The sequence below is a fragment of the Vicugna pacos genome, chromosome 29, assembly GCF_048564905.1.
Source record: "Vicugna pacos chromosome 29, VicPac4, whole genome shotgun sequence".
Taxonomy (NCBI): domain Eukaryota; kingdom Metazoa; phylum Chordata; class Mammalia; order Artiodactyla; family Camelidae; genus Vicugna; species Vicugna pacos.
In genome coordinates this window covers 17,487,065-17,501,357 of record NC_133015.1, presented here as the reverse complement: position 1 = coordinate 17,501,357, position 14,293 = coordinate 17,487,065, and the positions used below count along the sequence as shown (strand labels likewise).

The 14,293-nt window shown below is 43.1% G+C and overlaps 1 protein-coding gene across 1 annotated transcript in view; it reads left to right on the top strand.

The window, feature by feature from the left end:
* The window catches only part of TRIM55 (tripartite motif containing 55), a 37,258-nt gene extending 24,191 nt beyond the window's left edge, over positions 1-13,067 (top strand). Inside the window, exon 10 of the mRNA XM_006204692.2 lies at positions 12,945-13,067. Coding sequence (XP_006204754.1) covers positions 12,945-13,067 — 123 coding nt within the window. The remainder of the gene's footprint in view (positions 1-12,944) is intronic.
* Positions 13,068-14,293: the final 1,226 nt, after the last annotated feature.

Here is a 14,293-nt window from a genome sequence, read left to right as displayed (position 1 = left end):
CTTAGCAATGGCAGGAGGCTCTCCATGGGCTGCTGTCATGTCTGTAACTGTGTGTGAGTAGGACCTGCCCCAGTGTCTAATAGGCAGCCGGAAACCTGTGTACCCTAGAATGTTCTGAGTGTCCTTAGAGTCCACTCATGTCCATGACCCCTCCTCTTGTCATTATCTGTGGTGAAAAGCAGTGGAGGAATTACTGGCCATGGACTCAGTGGGGCAAATGGGGAGAGAGAAAACTCCATGCTTTATCAGAATATCCTGAATAACTGTGGATCTGAATAATTGTCTGAAGAGTTCAGTTTATCTCCTGAGAGTTCAGGTTTGGGGCTTTATTGCCATATATCCTTGTAATGCTCCGCTGAGGCTGCAGTGGGGAGAGTCGTGCTTCTCGTCTGCCGTCCACTGAGCCCACGTTTTGGATGTGAATGTTCACATACCTGTCTGGGGATGGGGAGGCAGGTGGGGCGGGGTGGCGAGGGCGAACTGACATTCAGTATTGCAAAGAACCTTGCTCGTGTAGTTCTTGGGGTTTGAGAAAAGGCCTTTCATATAGAGAAGGAAACCTGGTCTCAAGATGGAGACCACTCTGATGCCTGCCTGGAAGGGCAGATAGACAGATCCATGGAGACCTCACCCAGTATCAGATGCCCTGCCTCCAGGAGTGTTTTGTGGGCCTGATTCACCTTTACTACCTCAGAAGCCAACTCACTAGATTAATATTTGTCCAAAGCACAGTTAGCTTGTTAGAACGTCACACTTTATGATTAGTCTTGCCCTGAACATTTAGGGTGTGATACAAAAGTTCTCCCTGATTCACTGGTGGTCTCACCTCTCTCTACCATATGGTTCCATGTCAGGACATGAGGTTCCCTTAGAATTTCAGAAGCATCTCGGGCTCACCTGGGAATCCATAAACTCACATCAGCCCTGTCAGCGGAACTGCAAGCCTTTCAAGAGAGCAAATATTTCGGGGAGCTTTCCTCATGGCCATTCACACAGTGAAACCTGCCTGTGACTTCTGATGCCATATAATCTCTCCTTTATCACGTACCTTCTCTCTTCACCTAATTACACAGGCAGAGTTAGAAACTGGTCGTGGCAAAAAACCAGATGTCAGCTCTCTGCTCTAGTGGGGAACTGGGATTCTGCTTTTTGTTAGATCAGAGGCACATTGTTGCCTTCCCCACCTTCGTTCTCAAAGGGAAACTAATTTCTCAACAAGGTTTAAATTTTGCCCTACATTGCCCTGTGCAACCCCCCTGCACCCGAACTGGTCTTTAGCTGCAAAACCCCACTAAGTTCCCCCTCCTCTAGACTAGGCCTGCTGTACGCTCAACAAAGGAGAGTTTGGTGGAAATAACATTTGATTTATTTCATGTGTTAATTTTAAAATTTATTTTTTTTAAAATTACACCACTCTCTTGTCAACCTCAGAAAACAGGGTGATAATAAGATAGGGAGGACACTCTGAGACAGATTGGCTGCCCTTGGAAAGCCATCTCTGCGAGCCTCCTCTCCTGGGTGATCTGGTCCAATCTGCTTCTGTCTGCTCCCTTCTCTGCCTACACTGCTTACCTGCAAATTACACTCGCGTGTTAACACAGGGACCACCCCCACCCGCCATCCCCATGGACAACTGGGTATTTTATTGGGAGTATGTGTGGCAATTAGATTTTTTTTCCAGAAGTGAGATCGGCAACAATGAAAGCCCCTCCCTCTTCCTCTTCCTTCCTTTCTAGTCAAGCTTAGTGGACTTGGGTGGAAGAATTTATCCAAACCATTTGATGAGAGCTGTTCAAGGAACAGAGATTTCCAGAGGAATGTCTCCCTGTTGGGTAGATTAACTTGGCAGCTGGCCAACACCTAAGCTAGACCATGGCAGCTGCTTCAAGGTCAGAGGACCCCAGCCCTACCTGTACCTGCCCCCCATACACACACGCACATGCACACGCACATACACACACACACCCTGCAGAGAGCCAATTGCTTTGGAGACAAGGTTGTCAACATTACAGTCTCTGCCATTTCTGCCTCCATAGAGAACCACAGTTCATAGATTTCACCAGAGCACTAAGTAGTCATTGTAAGGGACCCTGAAAGCTCTTACCATACCATAGCTCTTTGTAGCTGCAAGAACAGAGTATTCACTTTTCACATTCCATTCTTCAAGCCTAAAAATGGACAAACATGTTGGGGAGAAACTCTTCTAAGGCCTGGGGCACAGAAAAGAGCACTGACCTTAGGAGAAAGGACTCAGGTTCCTGTCCTCGGGCTGCTTCTACATCTGACCCTGGGCATTTAATTCTTTGAGCCTCAGGTCATCTATCCAGGTTCATCTATTTATACAACATTAGAGAGTGAAAAATCGAGCACGAAGATTTTTATCAATTGTTCCAGGATGTTTTCATTGGGAGGGTTATGGACACAAATCTGGGCGACAATAATAGCAATAGATTCTCGGTGAAATAGACAATCCATTGATTTCTCAAGATGTGTTTCTTCCTTGAAGCTCTTACATGAATTCTTATTTCCCAAACTGCTTCCAAGTCTCCTCCCGCAGACCCATTCAGCTGAGTATTTACACAGCTGTGATTGCCCCTTTAGATGCCAGAAACCACGGGAAATCCCCGTCTGAAGTCCACCTAACGGTGCTCAGAGACTTCACTGCCAGCAGAGCAGAGACTTAGCATGAACGCAGTACAGGGAGTCACAGAACATTGGATGAACGAAGAGATGAAAGTTTCAAATTTCACCTATTTTAAGTGTAAGGTTCAATAAGTTTTGACAAATATGTAGCACTGTATAGCCACTACCCCAGTTAAACTCGAGTGTTTCCATCACTCACGGAGCTTCCTCATGTGCCTTTGCAGCGAAGCTGCTTCCTGCATCCCAGCTGCTGTTTCCTGTCATTATCGTCTTTCCAGTTCTAGAAAGTCTTAAAATGAAACCATGCAGCATGGACTTCTGTGACTGGCTTTTTTCTCTTCACGTAACGCTCTTAGGAGTCATCTATTTGGTCGCATGTCTCAGGAATGCAATTCTTTTTATTCCCGGGTAGTATTCCATTGTGTGGAGATTTTTCAGATCTCTTTCTGTTTGACTCCTGGCTTGATTCTGTTGTAGAGAGAGAATATTCTTTACATGATCCCAGTCCTTTTTCATGTATTAACATTTGTTAATACGGCCCCAGATACGAGCTACCTTGGTGACTGTTCCATGTGCAACTGGAAAGCTTGTATTTTCTGTTGATGGGTGGCGTGCTCTAGAATGCCCACCAGGTCAGAGGGTGCAGTTCAAGTGCACGCCATCCTCACTGATTTCCTGTTTCCTTGTTCTACCAATTGCTGAGAGAGGAGTTTTGAGATCTCCGATGGTAATTGTGGATTTGTCTGTGTGTCCTTGTAGCTCTATCAGTTTTGTCTCTTGTATTTTGAAACTCTTAGGTGTATTCATATTTAGCACTGTTGCACTTTCTTGAAGAATTTATCCCAAGATAAGCATTAAAGATAACTTTTTTGTGTGTATCCCCCTGCTTAAATGGATATGGGAGGGTCCTCATTCACATACACTATTTTTTAAGGTAGGGTAGAAAAGTTAGAGGGCAGACGGGAAGAGCCTGGAGGAGGAAGATGCTGACAGTCCTTATGGCCTTCCAGGTGGCTGGCCACCACCGAGAAGACCTCACGGCCTAAATCCAGCAAACCTGTCTCCCCTTCCTCCCACAGCCCGCTCAGGGCCAAGCGCAGCAGAGGCTGGGATGGCTGCCCTGCCTGATGCTTTTAAGTAACGGCTGAACTTTACAATCTGATGGTTAGTTTTCACCTGTCTGTGGGGCCGTATTTTTAGTTTAGATGTAAATTGCCTTATGAGCTGATATCTCTGTACATTTTAATGACATGCCTAGGTCCTGTTCACTCCTTGTCCTGTCTACACCAGTTTCCACAGAACTGCAGAGGCCACCCAGTCATGGGCCAGGGACTTCCAGCACCGGGTTTATCCTCTTGGCTGAGAAGGTCCAAGGTTTCCAACTCAAGTATTGACAAGAAGGTGCAGATGGTCCCTCCTCCTGTCCTGAGTGTTCCCAGATCCTTCCTACTGAATATACCATGAGCTCAGAGACACAATGTCAGGTACAAGGTGGGTTACCCACACCTTTGAGCTCTTTACTCTAAAATAGCAGAAGTGAGTAGAAGTCAAGTCCAGTATGATAAGTGTCTCCAAGCAAAATCAGCCTGTGGCCATCTTAGTCCCCAACCCAGGCTCTATAAATGTTGTCCTGTGAGGTTATAAAGGTGCTCCCAGGGGAAAATAAACATTTCTTAGAAGAAAGAAGGAAGGAAAGAAGGTAAAGAAGGTACCTAGGAAGGAAAGGAGGAGGGAGAGAAAGAAGGACGGAAGGAAGGGAGGGAGGAAACAAAGGTACATAGCACTAGCCAAGACTCTTTTCTTTTCTTGAAGCCCAGGGTTTATTTCCTAGACTCTCAGAAGTTAATACATGTGTCCCCAGACCCGAGACCTTGTCAAATTTCTCAGCCCTGGGTCCCCACAAAGTGTCACACTCAAAAAGGTAAAATAATTTTCATGCAAATGACCTTTGAGACCAAATCATTCACTCTGATTTCCAGGGCAAAGAGCAACTCCAGCTGCCACCAGGGACCGAGAGGTGAGAGGTGCCTGAGACTATAGGCCTGGAAAACTTCTTTTCTGAGCGAGATTAATTTCACAAGGTATCACAGAACGTTTAAAAAAAAAAAAAGCAGGAAACCAAGAATATGATCTCCCATGAGTGTGACTATAGGTCCTGTGTTTTTTGAAACGATCTATTTAATTTTCCAAAACAAACTGAAATGAATGAAAATTTAACTATGTTCTCTAAATTTAATTGAGGGATTCTGGGTGTCAAATTATTTTCAAACAGAAATCCCTACTGAGAGCAACTGCTTGTGTTTTACAAATTAGGAGATTCAAGCTTATGAATCGAATCGCTGATAAGCCAGGCTCCCTGACTGTGACGGAATTTCACCTGGTAAAAACAGAAAACTGATCAGCACTCAGGACTGGCCTGCATTTACTGCATAACGTTGTCCAGGACTTAATAGTCCTAGAAGTTACAAGAGGTTCTGATAATGAAATGCAGGCATTTTTACATGGAAAAAAATTTGGAAGAGAGTAAATTTTTTTAAAAAGAAGTAAGTTTTAATAAGACTATCCTATTGTTAATGCTTTTTCATTTGTATCCAACAAATGCAATTTTCTCTTGCTGGGCTTTTTTTCCTGCTACGAAAGTGACAACCTAATAGCTGTCAATTTGGGGGCTTTTCTAGAAAGGCCAGAAAAAAAAATCTATACTAAAACTGTAGGCTGTATTTCTCAGGATCAAATGGCTTCCTCAGTTTAAGTCACTTTAATAGGAAGCTACAATGGATGTATCCATTTTAAACAAGGAGATGTAGTGTGAATTGTGTGTGAGCAGTGTAATGACCCCATTTCTCCTGGCGACCTGTGCCTACAGCTCTACGATTCCATGAAAACAGTAACGCAGGCCCGGGGAGATCTCTCTGGGGGAGCTGTTATGACACAGCTAGTTGAGTTTTGCTTCCTGTATTTTTAAATTGTTTATTATTCTGATTTAACCTAAGACGCTTATTAGTGTTGTACATCCTGTGGTTTTATTTCCTGCCTTTATTTATGTATCTCAGTGATTTCCACAAAATGCCTTTCCCCCTCTACAACCCACAAAGCAAAGAACTAATTCACCATTGTGTTAATACATCTGAACACCCAGTGCCACGTGGCCATGGCTGTGACTAATGTGTGTACGTCGCTGTATCTTGTACAGAATCTTTCATAAAGATTCTCGTTTAAACCTCACAACAACCCTGTGCAGTAGGCCTTGTCAAACTTCCCCATTTTTTTAGTGGCAGATCATAGAGGATGAGTGACTTGCTCAAGATCTCAGAGCAGCTGGGAGAGTGGTGCCCAGTGACCCCTTGTCCTCCACCAAGGAGCATGTGCCTGCAGGATAGTGGAGGCCACGCCTGCATCTAGGAAAAGTGAGTGAATCCCCACACTCCTTGGGTTGGCGTGACTGAAGCAAAAATAGCATGACCAAGGGCTCCCCTGCTTGGACTCGCCACTCATGAAGCACTGGCACAGAGAGGTTGTTTCTAGGCCTCCACTGCTTGCAGTGATGTGAATGTCCATTGCAAATGAGAGCACTCCTATCCTTCTGCTGCACCCCATGCTGCTGACCAACCTGCCTCCCTCTCTCTGACTCCCGGTGGTGGAGTTGGCCCATCCCCTGAGTCTCATATGCTCAGCAGCACTGGCTGCCTTTTTCTCTTTGGGTTTGTGGTCACTATTAACAACCCTCAGTACTTTATCCTCAGAGTTACTTTGAGCCAGTTCCTCAACTGTCCCAGGTTTTCTCATCCATAAATTGGGTGTAACTATGCCATCGGCATCCCGTGGCTCTTGAGAAAAACCTGTTGGCCTGTTCACCTAACACAAAGTAAAGAAGTCCTGTCTGTGAGGAATTAATGACTAATTAGCAGTACTTTGTAATTTAATTCTCCTCAGAAAGGCTGAGAACACACACACTCTGTACTGGACCCACAGCATTGGGTCCACACCTGAGAAGGTTAGCTCTAAGTTTTTGCCAAAACTATGATACATTTTCATTTCTCCTTCCTGCTCCCCACCCGACCCCATCAAGTCCCAGACCAAACTGTTGTTTGAAACAGACCAAAGAGAATACACCATACATTCCTCCAAGTTAAGAAAATGCAAGTGAGTTTAATTTCTTATTTCATAAGCCTGGTCTCTGATCTTCCCTTAGCAAGAGGGAAGCAGCTAACAGCAACAAAGCCCCTGAGTCAACTCCCTTCATCCGTCCCTCCATCCCTCTGTGTATGCAGCTGTATGCTCCCCCAAGGGGGAAAAATGCTCTTTAGTGAATGTTCACCCTCCAGGGTTCGTTGGGAGGGGGGACCTCTTCTATTCCCCCTCAAACATTCGCAGAAAGCCTGCTGGGTTTTCACAGCTCTGCTGCAGCCCTAACAGACGGGGGTGCTCTGCTCTGAGCAGAAATGACTGCATTCCTGTGAAAGAAATGCTTGTGATAAGCCTGCCCAGCGGACTTCCAGGGCTTAGACCCTTGGCTGTGAGTCCCAGACCACAGCTCAGTTACTTCTCAGGCATTGATGACTGGCCTAGGTTCTTGGCTGCACACTTTCTTCCAGTCTGGAGTCCATAATGCTTAAGCTCTCCAAGGGCCTGGACTTCCGGAATGCTATGTCGGGGGCAGGCCAATGCTTGGGTTTAGTCTTTCCGAATAAACATTCTGAACATGGCCTCAGCATTCCAGCTCACACCTGTTTCCAGCATCTGGCTTTGACTCTCTAACGCAGCCTAGCAGGTGCAGGATAGATGCTGGCGGTTACCCACTCAGCAGCCTCGTGTCCAGCCTCACCCCTCCTGTCCGCATTCCTTTAAGGCAAATGGATTTCACTGTAGATGGGCAGGGGTTCTTTGGCATTGACCTAGAAAGACTGGCATTTAACATGCAAGGGTAACCAGATCCTTCTGTCAGGTTGAATTTGGGACTGGCGTTTGTGGCAGCAGAGAGGAACGAGGGGCCCAAGTGTTGGGGCCTGGACCCAAATTTCCACACTGCCCCCAGCGGCCCCTTCCGTGCCTGGCATACATAGTAGCTGATGTGTCCACAGTAGTCATCCCTCAGGATGAGGCATGGCCACATCTAGGTCAAGTGCTACCTGGCAGTGGTGTACATTAAGCCATCATCATCCATTCAGGTCTTAGTGACAACTCAGCTTCTCAGATCAATGTCTGTCACTTGGAGAAGCCTGAGGGACTGGAACGTAGGACAGGTACATTTTAATGATGGGCATCATGGGTGGTGTAGAGAATCATCACTTGGGGAAGGGCTGAGGCTGGCACCTTAAGGAGGCCCTGGGAGGAGGCAGCCCGAGGGCTCTGGTTACTGGCAGAGCTCACGCTTGTATTTCAGGCCAGCAAAAAATAATTCCCCTCATAAATGTGGCTACCCGACATATGCCGGAGTGAGTATCAGGGAAGCGTCTGCTGAGTTTTGTTCAGTCAGTGAATTAAGTGGGCTGAGCTGCATTGAGGTAAAGGGGCTACTGGTATCACTCCCAACACCAAAACAAGAGAATTTCCTCCCAAATTGCACCCAGGTAGAGCCCCGATGCTAAGCACCCAGGGGCGCATCTGGCCTCAGTTAAACACTGAAGGCAGTTTCATGCTTTGTCAAGAATCTCACCACAAGAAGCACATTGGCTTTTTTTTTTTAATTCATCGCATTAAGCACAAAAATCAAGCCAGACTCTGTTGAGAATTTTACTCTCTTTTCTTTGACACTTTCCTACTAAAAATGAACCTTTTATTAAGAGCAACAACCTTGTGCGCCTTTACAGACCAAGAAGGTGACATTAAGGAAAAAGCAGGCCAGGTGAGGGGAAATGTTGATGGAAACATAAGTACATGATATTCTTTGTTTTCCTCTTTCCTCTGAGCATAGCAACTGTCCAAGCACAGTGATAAGTGGTCATGGAAACCAGCCTTGAAGCGGGGGAGGCCAAGGGGAGGGGCGTGCACTGTGGAAAGCAGCGGAGGGTGGGGGGCACATCCCAGCCCAGAGGGACAGCGCTGCTCGGCAGGTTCTGGGTTACTAAGTTTCTGCTTTGGCAAGAGGATGTGCAAATCCAGATTTTAATGTGAAATCTCCCAATTTAAAAAAATTTTTTAATTGTGGTAAAAAATACCTAACATAAAAATGACCATCTTAACTACTTGTAAATTCAGAAGCATTAAGTAAATTCCCGCTGTTATGCAATCCATCTCTGGAACTTTTTCATCTTGCAGAACGGAAACTCTATACCCATCACCCACCAAACAACATCTTCCCATTGCCCCTCCCCCCAGCCCTTGGCAACGACCATTCTACTTTCTGTTTCTATGAATTTGACAGCTCTAGACACCTCATGTAAGTGGAATCATACTGTATTTGTATTTTTGTGACTGGCTTATTTCACTCAGCCTAGTGTCTTTAAGGTTCATCCATATTGTAGCCTGTGTCAAAATTTCCTTCCTGTTTAAGAGTGAGTAATATTCCATTACATGTGTACACTGCATTATAGTCATCCACTGATGGGCACATGCATTGCTTTCACCTCCTAGGCTTGTCAACAGTGCTGTTGTAAACATGGGTGTGCAAATATCTGTGTGAGTTCCTGCCTGCGATTTTTGTGGGTATACACTCCTAAAATAGAATTGCTGGATCATATGATAATTCTATGTTTAATTTTTTTAGGAACCACAATACTATTTTACAACATTTTACATTCCCACCAACAGTGCACAAGAGTTTCTGTTTCTCCACATCCTTGCTCCTGATTTTTTAATGTTTGCAACTAATTCAAGTCTTTTTCAAAATACCATGCAGCCACGCAGTTCAGGCCAAGCAAACACTGGCTGTAACCTGGAGCTCTCCTGCACACAGAGACAGATGTCCACAAGCCATGGGAAGAATGCATGTTCCTTAATCCCCAGCACCAAGAAATGGTTCTAGATGATGCAGCTTGCCAAAGATAATGCCTGCACATCACTCAGCTCTGGGTAGAAGCACCTCTTATCACTCTGCTCTTCTGTGCAGGGAAAAGATACCCTAGGACCAAAATCTGACATTAAGATTTCCCTTTCAAAGGACATTTGATAGTAACAGGAAAGAAATCAAAGGAAAATAAAAGATTGTGTGTTTCTGAGTGAGTTTGGTTCATGAATACCCAGCATTCCTGGTCAAGTTCATCTTTTCTTTAAGTAAAGGTCTATTTCTCCCTTCTGCTGGTCTTCTCTGGATCTTAACTGAACTGGATCTCACCACTGATATGGAAAATTCTGCCTCCATGTTCCATTTCCTGGTTCTATTTTATGTCTAAAACTCATATTTCTCAAATTATCTGAAGCCCCATGCTGCTAGAGCAGTGTTAAATGATGGTTGTAAGTTAGTTCATTTGTTTTGTCACTTGAGGAAAATCTGTAAAATTTAGAAATAATCTGGGACTAACAGTCCTCTCTTCACCTTTTCCTACACCTCAGACTAAACTGGAATGCAGGACAAGCTCAAAAGCAGGTAGAGGAGATCAGTGCTTCTCATTCTCTGCCCTGTATTCAGCTTCATGGGACATTATTATTCCCAAGGAACAGGACTTTGTGTGATGAGGGCGAGCCAGCATTTGGAAAACTATTCAAAGGAGAACAGTTCCACTTGAGGGAGGCTGTAGGGAAAACGTCCGCTTATGATTTAACGGGCTGTGCTTATAGAAAGGTTTCTAAAGCTTTACCTCATTCTTCCTTTTGAGAGAGCCATATATAAAGTTGGGTTACTTGGAGACACACTGGAATGGGTAATGGATAACCATGGTTATAACATGCCAGAGGAACTAAGACATATAAATGGTGTCCGGTTCTGGAAAGATGAGCATCACAAATACAATCATCTTTCTTTACTGGGGGTTGTGGCTCTTGTATACAGTTCCTCCTTGTATAAATAGGCCCCAGTGATTCTGCCTGGCAGAGGCACCTCTTCACTGATGTGAGATGGAAGGAAGGAAGGAAGGAAGGAAGGAAGGAAGGAAGGAAGGAAGGAAATGGACATTTATGAAGCACTTAATATAAGTGAGACATGTGCAAAGTGCTTTAGGTGTATTACTTTATTCACTCAGTCCTTACAACGACCTTGTGAGATAGGGTTTCATCTCTGTTTCACAAAAGAGAAAACTACGGCTCAGAGAAGTTAAGTGACTTTTCCGAGTCATACAGCTAATAAATTGTTGGTCTGGGATTCAAAACCAGGCTAAGCCTCTTTGCACAAAACTTCCTTGCTGAGATGATTGAGGGGTCTCATTTACATACACAATACCAACGAGACAGTGTTATCACCTATAGACACTCAGAATATTCTCTGCTCTTGGTCCCACTCTGGCACCAGCCTTTCTTCCCTGAAAGGTAGTGTTGGTTCATATTGTTTAGTGGAAAATCTAATAACTGACAGAAAACATGGGGGTATAAAAGCGGCAAATCCAAACTATTTCATACCAAGTTTTGAAGGCTTACAGGTATTAACAGCTAAAACATTTTAAATGGAAGATAGACTTCAATCTCGAGTACAGAAAAACAAAGAAATATATACAGATTCCAAAAGCAGTTCCAATGATTTGTAAGCCACCAGCAGTGTCACAAAGACCCTATTCCTCTGTAGAAAATACCTTACCCAACTAGTTTTACCCTTTAGATATTTGGAACAACTGTCAGGGAAATGTCCTCCAGATTAGAAATTGCCTTCAAGGAAAAGAAACTGCAAAATGAACCCTGACGGTCCGTAGGCAGAATCCACTATTCACTCATATAGAACAGTTAGAAAAAAGGTACTTTAGATGTCAATGATATGCCCAGATCACTTGCTTTTTATTTATTTATTTATTTATTTACTTATTTTTAGGATTCTTGAGATTAAGGTGACTATGATGGAGGAAAGGAGAGTTCGATGTGCATAAATAGGCACAGGGCTCTGTCAGGATGTTTACGCCACCTCAACTTCAAGGACAAAGAGGTAGCTCACCCACTACCAACAGAATTAATAACAGCCTTTAAAAAAAATCCCAATCACACTTATGTCTTAACCATTCCTTAATAGAAAGTGATGTGCTTTTTTACTCTACTGTGGCTAATATGAGTCCATGACCCTTCTTAATTTGCCATCAGGGAGAAACATGGCAGAAGGAAGGATAATCCCAAAGTCATAAGAACTTGGGATAATTTTACTAAACTTGAAACATTACCCCAAAATACAAATTAGGGTAAAATCTGGTAAAGTGCAGGACAAGCCCTCATTTTTCACTTGAAACTGTTTTGAGTGGCAACAGAACAACGTACTCACCAAACTTCTGCTTTGCCTGTGGCAGGTGTTGTCCATTAGAATAGCAGCTTCATAAATTCAGCCTGGGCTTTCTGGGTTGAATGCACGTGCATACCTCATTGCTTTGACATCAGTGGCATCCTAATCCGGTGGGGGGAGCTTTGCCAGTGAAGTCAGCAGAATATGTTAGTCTGTGTGTTTGGCAGTTCTCCTAGGAAGAACTGTGTTTGTCTGGTACCTTTAATGTAAGGAGTTTGAGTTTATACAGCAAATTGAATTTCAGCAAGACTTGTCTATGATTGTCTCTCATTCCACGAAGTTATTGTTATTTAGACTCAAAGCATAAATACATTTCACTTATGAGCTTAGATTTTGATCAGTTACTTCAAAAATCATAACTTGTATCTGTCTGGTATCTATAAAAGATATCCCTTTAGAGATGTTGATGTTATTAGATTTTATTGCCTAGAGGGAAAAAAAAAGTCCTTTTATTCATGATTTGCTCAAACTATGCCTGCATTTGTGCAAAAATTACATATATATATATATATTTTTTTTCACATCCTAGTAGAAATTCTGATTTTAGCAGTGGAGTGATTATAATACATCATGTGGTGTAGCAAAGTCATTTAAATTAGGATTTTATTTTGTAGACTTTTCTAAACCCAGATTTGATTAGCTTTAATGTGACTTTCACCTCAGTAAATCATATCCAGGTGGACTTTAAAAGAACAGTAGAATAGCCTGGACTCTTTCCCAAGAACGTTCCTCTACTGCATGCGTTACTGCTGCCCCTTTTGGGGTCATGAGTGTGAATTCCTTTCATGGCTCTTGGCCATGGCCAAGATAACACGAGCTTGCTTTCCATCCCTAATAATAATTATGTTCTATATAATTATTATTATCCTTTCTCCTCAGTAGAAAAGTGGCTGGGCCAATTCAAAAAGGACTAGCCTCTTCTTCCTCTGACACAGATTTTCTTCTGTTGCAGACTGGTTTTGAGGACCCTCCTCTCCAGGGACAGCCTGCGGCTTCAGGGAGAGGGAGTGGAGCTGATTCTGAGCCAGCTCGCCATGTCTTCTCCTTTTCCTGGTTGAACTCCCTGAATGAATGATGTTCATTCCAGCTGCTGCCCCTCTGTCTGCCTGGCTGAGATGTATGCAGGCAGTAGGGAACCTAGATGAAACTAAAATCATGCAGATGATGAAAGGGACCTCTGAACAGGATTTCTACAAAAAATACCCTTAAATTCCAGATGACTTATCTAACACATTGAGGGAAAACAATGCTTTGAGAAAACAGTTGCAGAAAGGATTGGAAAAAAAAGAAACCTGATCTTATGCAAATCATTGATTGTGTGGGAAACATTTTGAAGGGTGTGTAGGTGTGGTACGTGTGTGCATGCGTCACTAACAAGTGGCAAGTGTTGAAAAAAGGGGGCACTACACTCTCGTCTCTAATAGGCACCAGCTTTTGTTATGACATCGAAGTAGTTTGTATTCTCTTTCCTCTTTAACAATGCAGGTGGGCAGTGAAAGTCAGTGTTAATTCAGAAGTGACCGATTTATCAATATATGGACAAGAGATAAATCATTGACCAAAGGTATGAAATGTTTCACAGAGGTTTCATCTTTTCCATAATAGATGTCGCTGGATGGATGTCCAGAAATGTTCTTTGACTCTGGTGACACTTGGACAATGTCCAGAAGGCTAAAGGCCTAGGACATTTTTTGACATTTTTCTAATCTTGGTTTTAGGTACACAGATATCAGGCACTTTAATGGAAAAAGACTTTTCAATAGAAACTGTCTGCTTTCTCATGTATCCACTAAGGCACCAATCTGCTGAACTGTAGAACTGCATGTATTTGAATATATATATATATATTCACACACAGTACACATTATACATGTACATATATATTTAAACCATGTTTTATTTGTCCCACCATAATGCCTTCTTCAAAACATAAGTATAACTTTACTCTGTATGAACTCTTAAATAAATACTGTTTTTAACAACTTAGTCTTACAATGATTTATTGTTTCCTATCATCTTATTAATCTGTTAGTCAAGCGAATTCAAAGGGTCCCAAGGGAAGAAGCATCTTCATACATCCAGATTAACTTTGAAGTATTAAGCATTCGATTGAATTTTTAAGTTATAACTAAACTAATTGGTACAACTAAATATGTGTGCTGTTAGATTTTAGAAGTGCATAGCGATAGTATATATTTCTAAGAATTAAAGTAATTAGGGCTGGCATAGACATAAAGGAGGTGTTTGTGAAGTTATTAAAGTCAAAATAAGCTGTATAAGAAAAATATTCCTGAGGGCCAT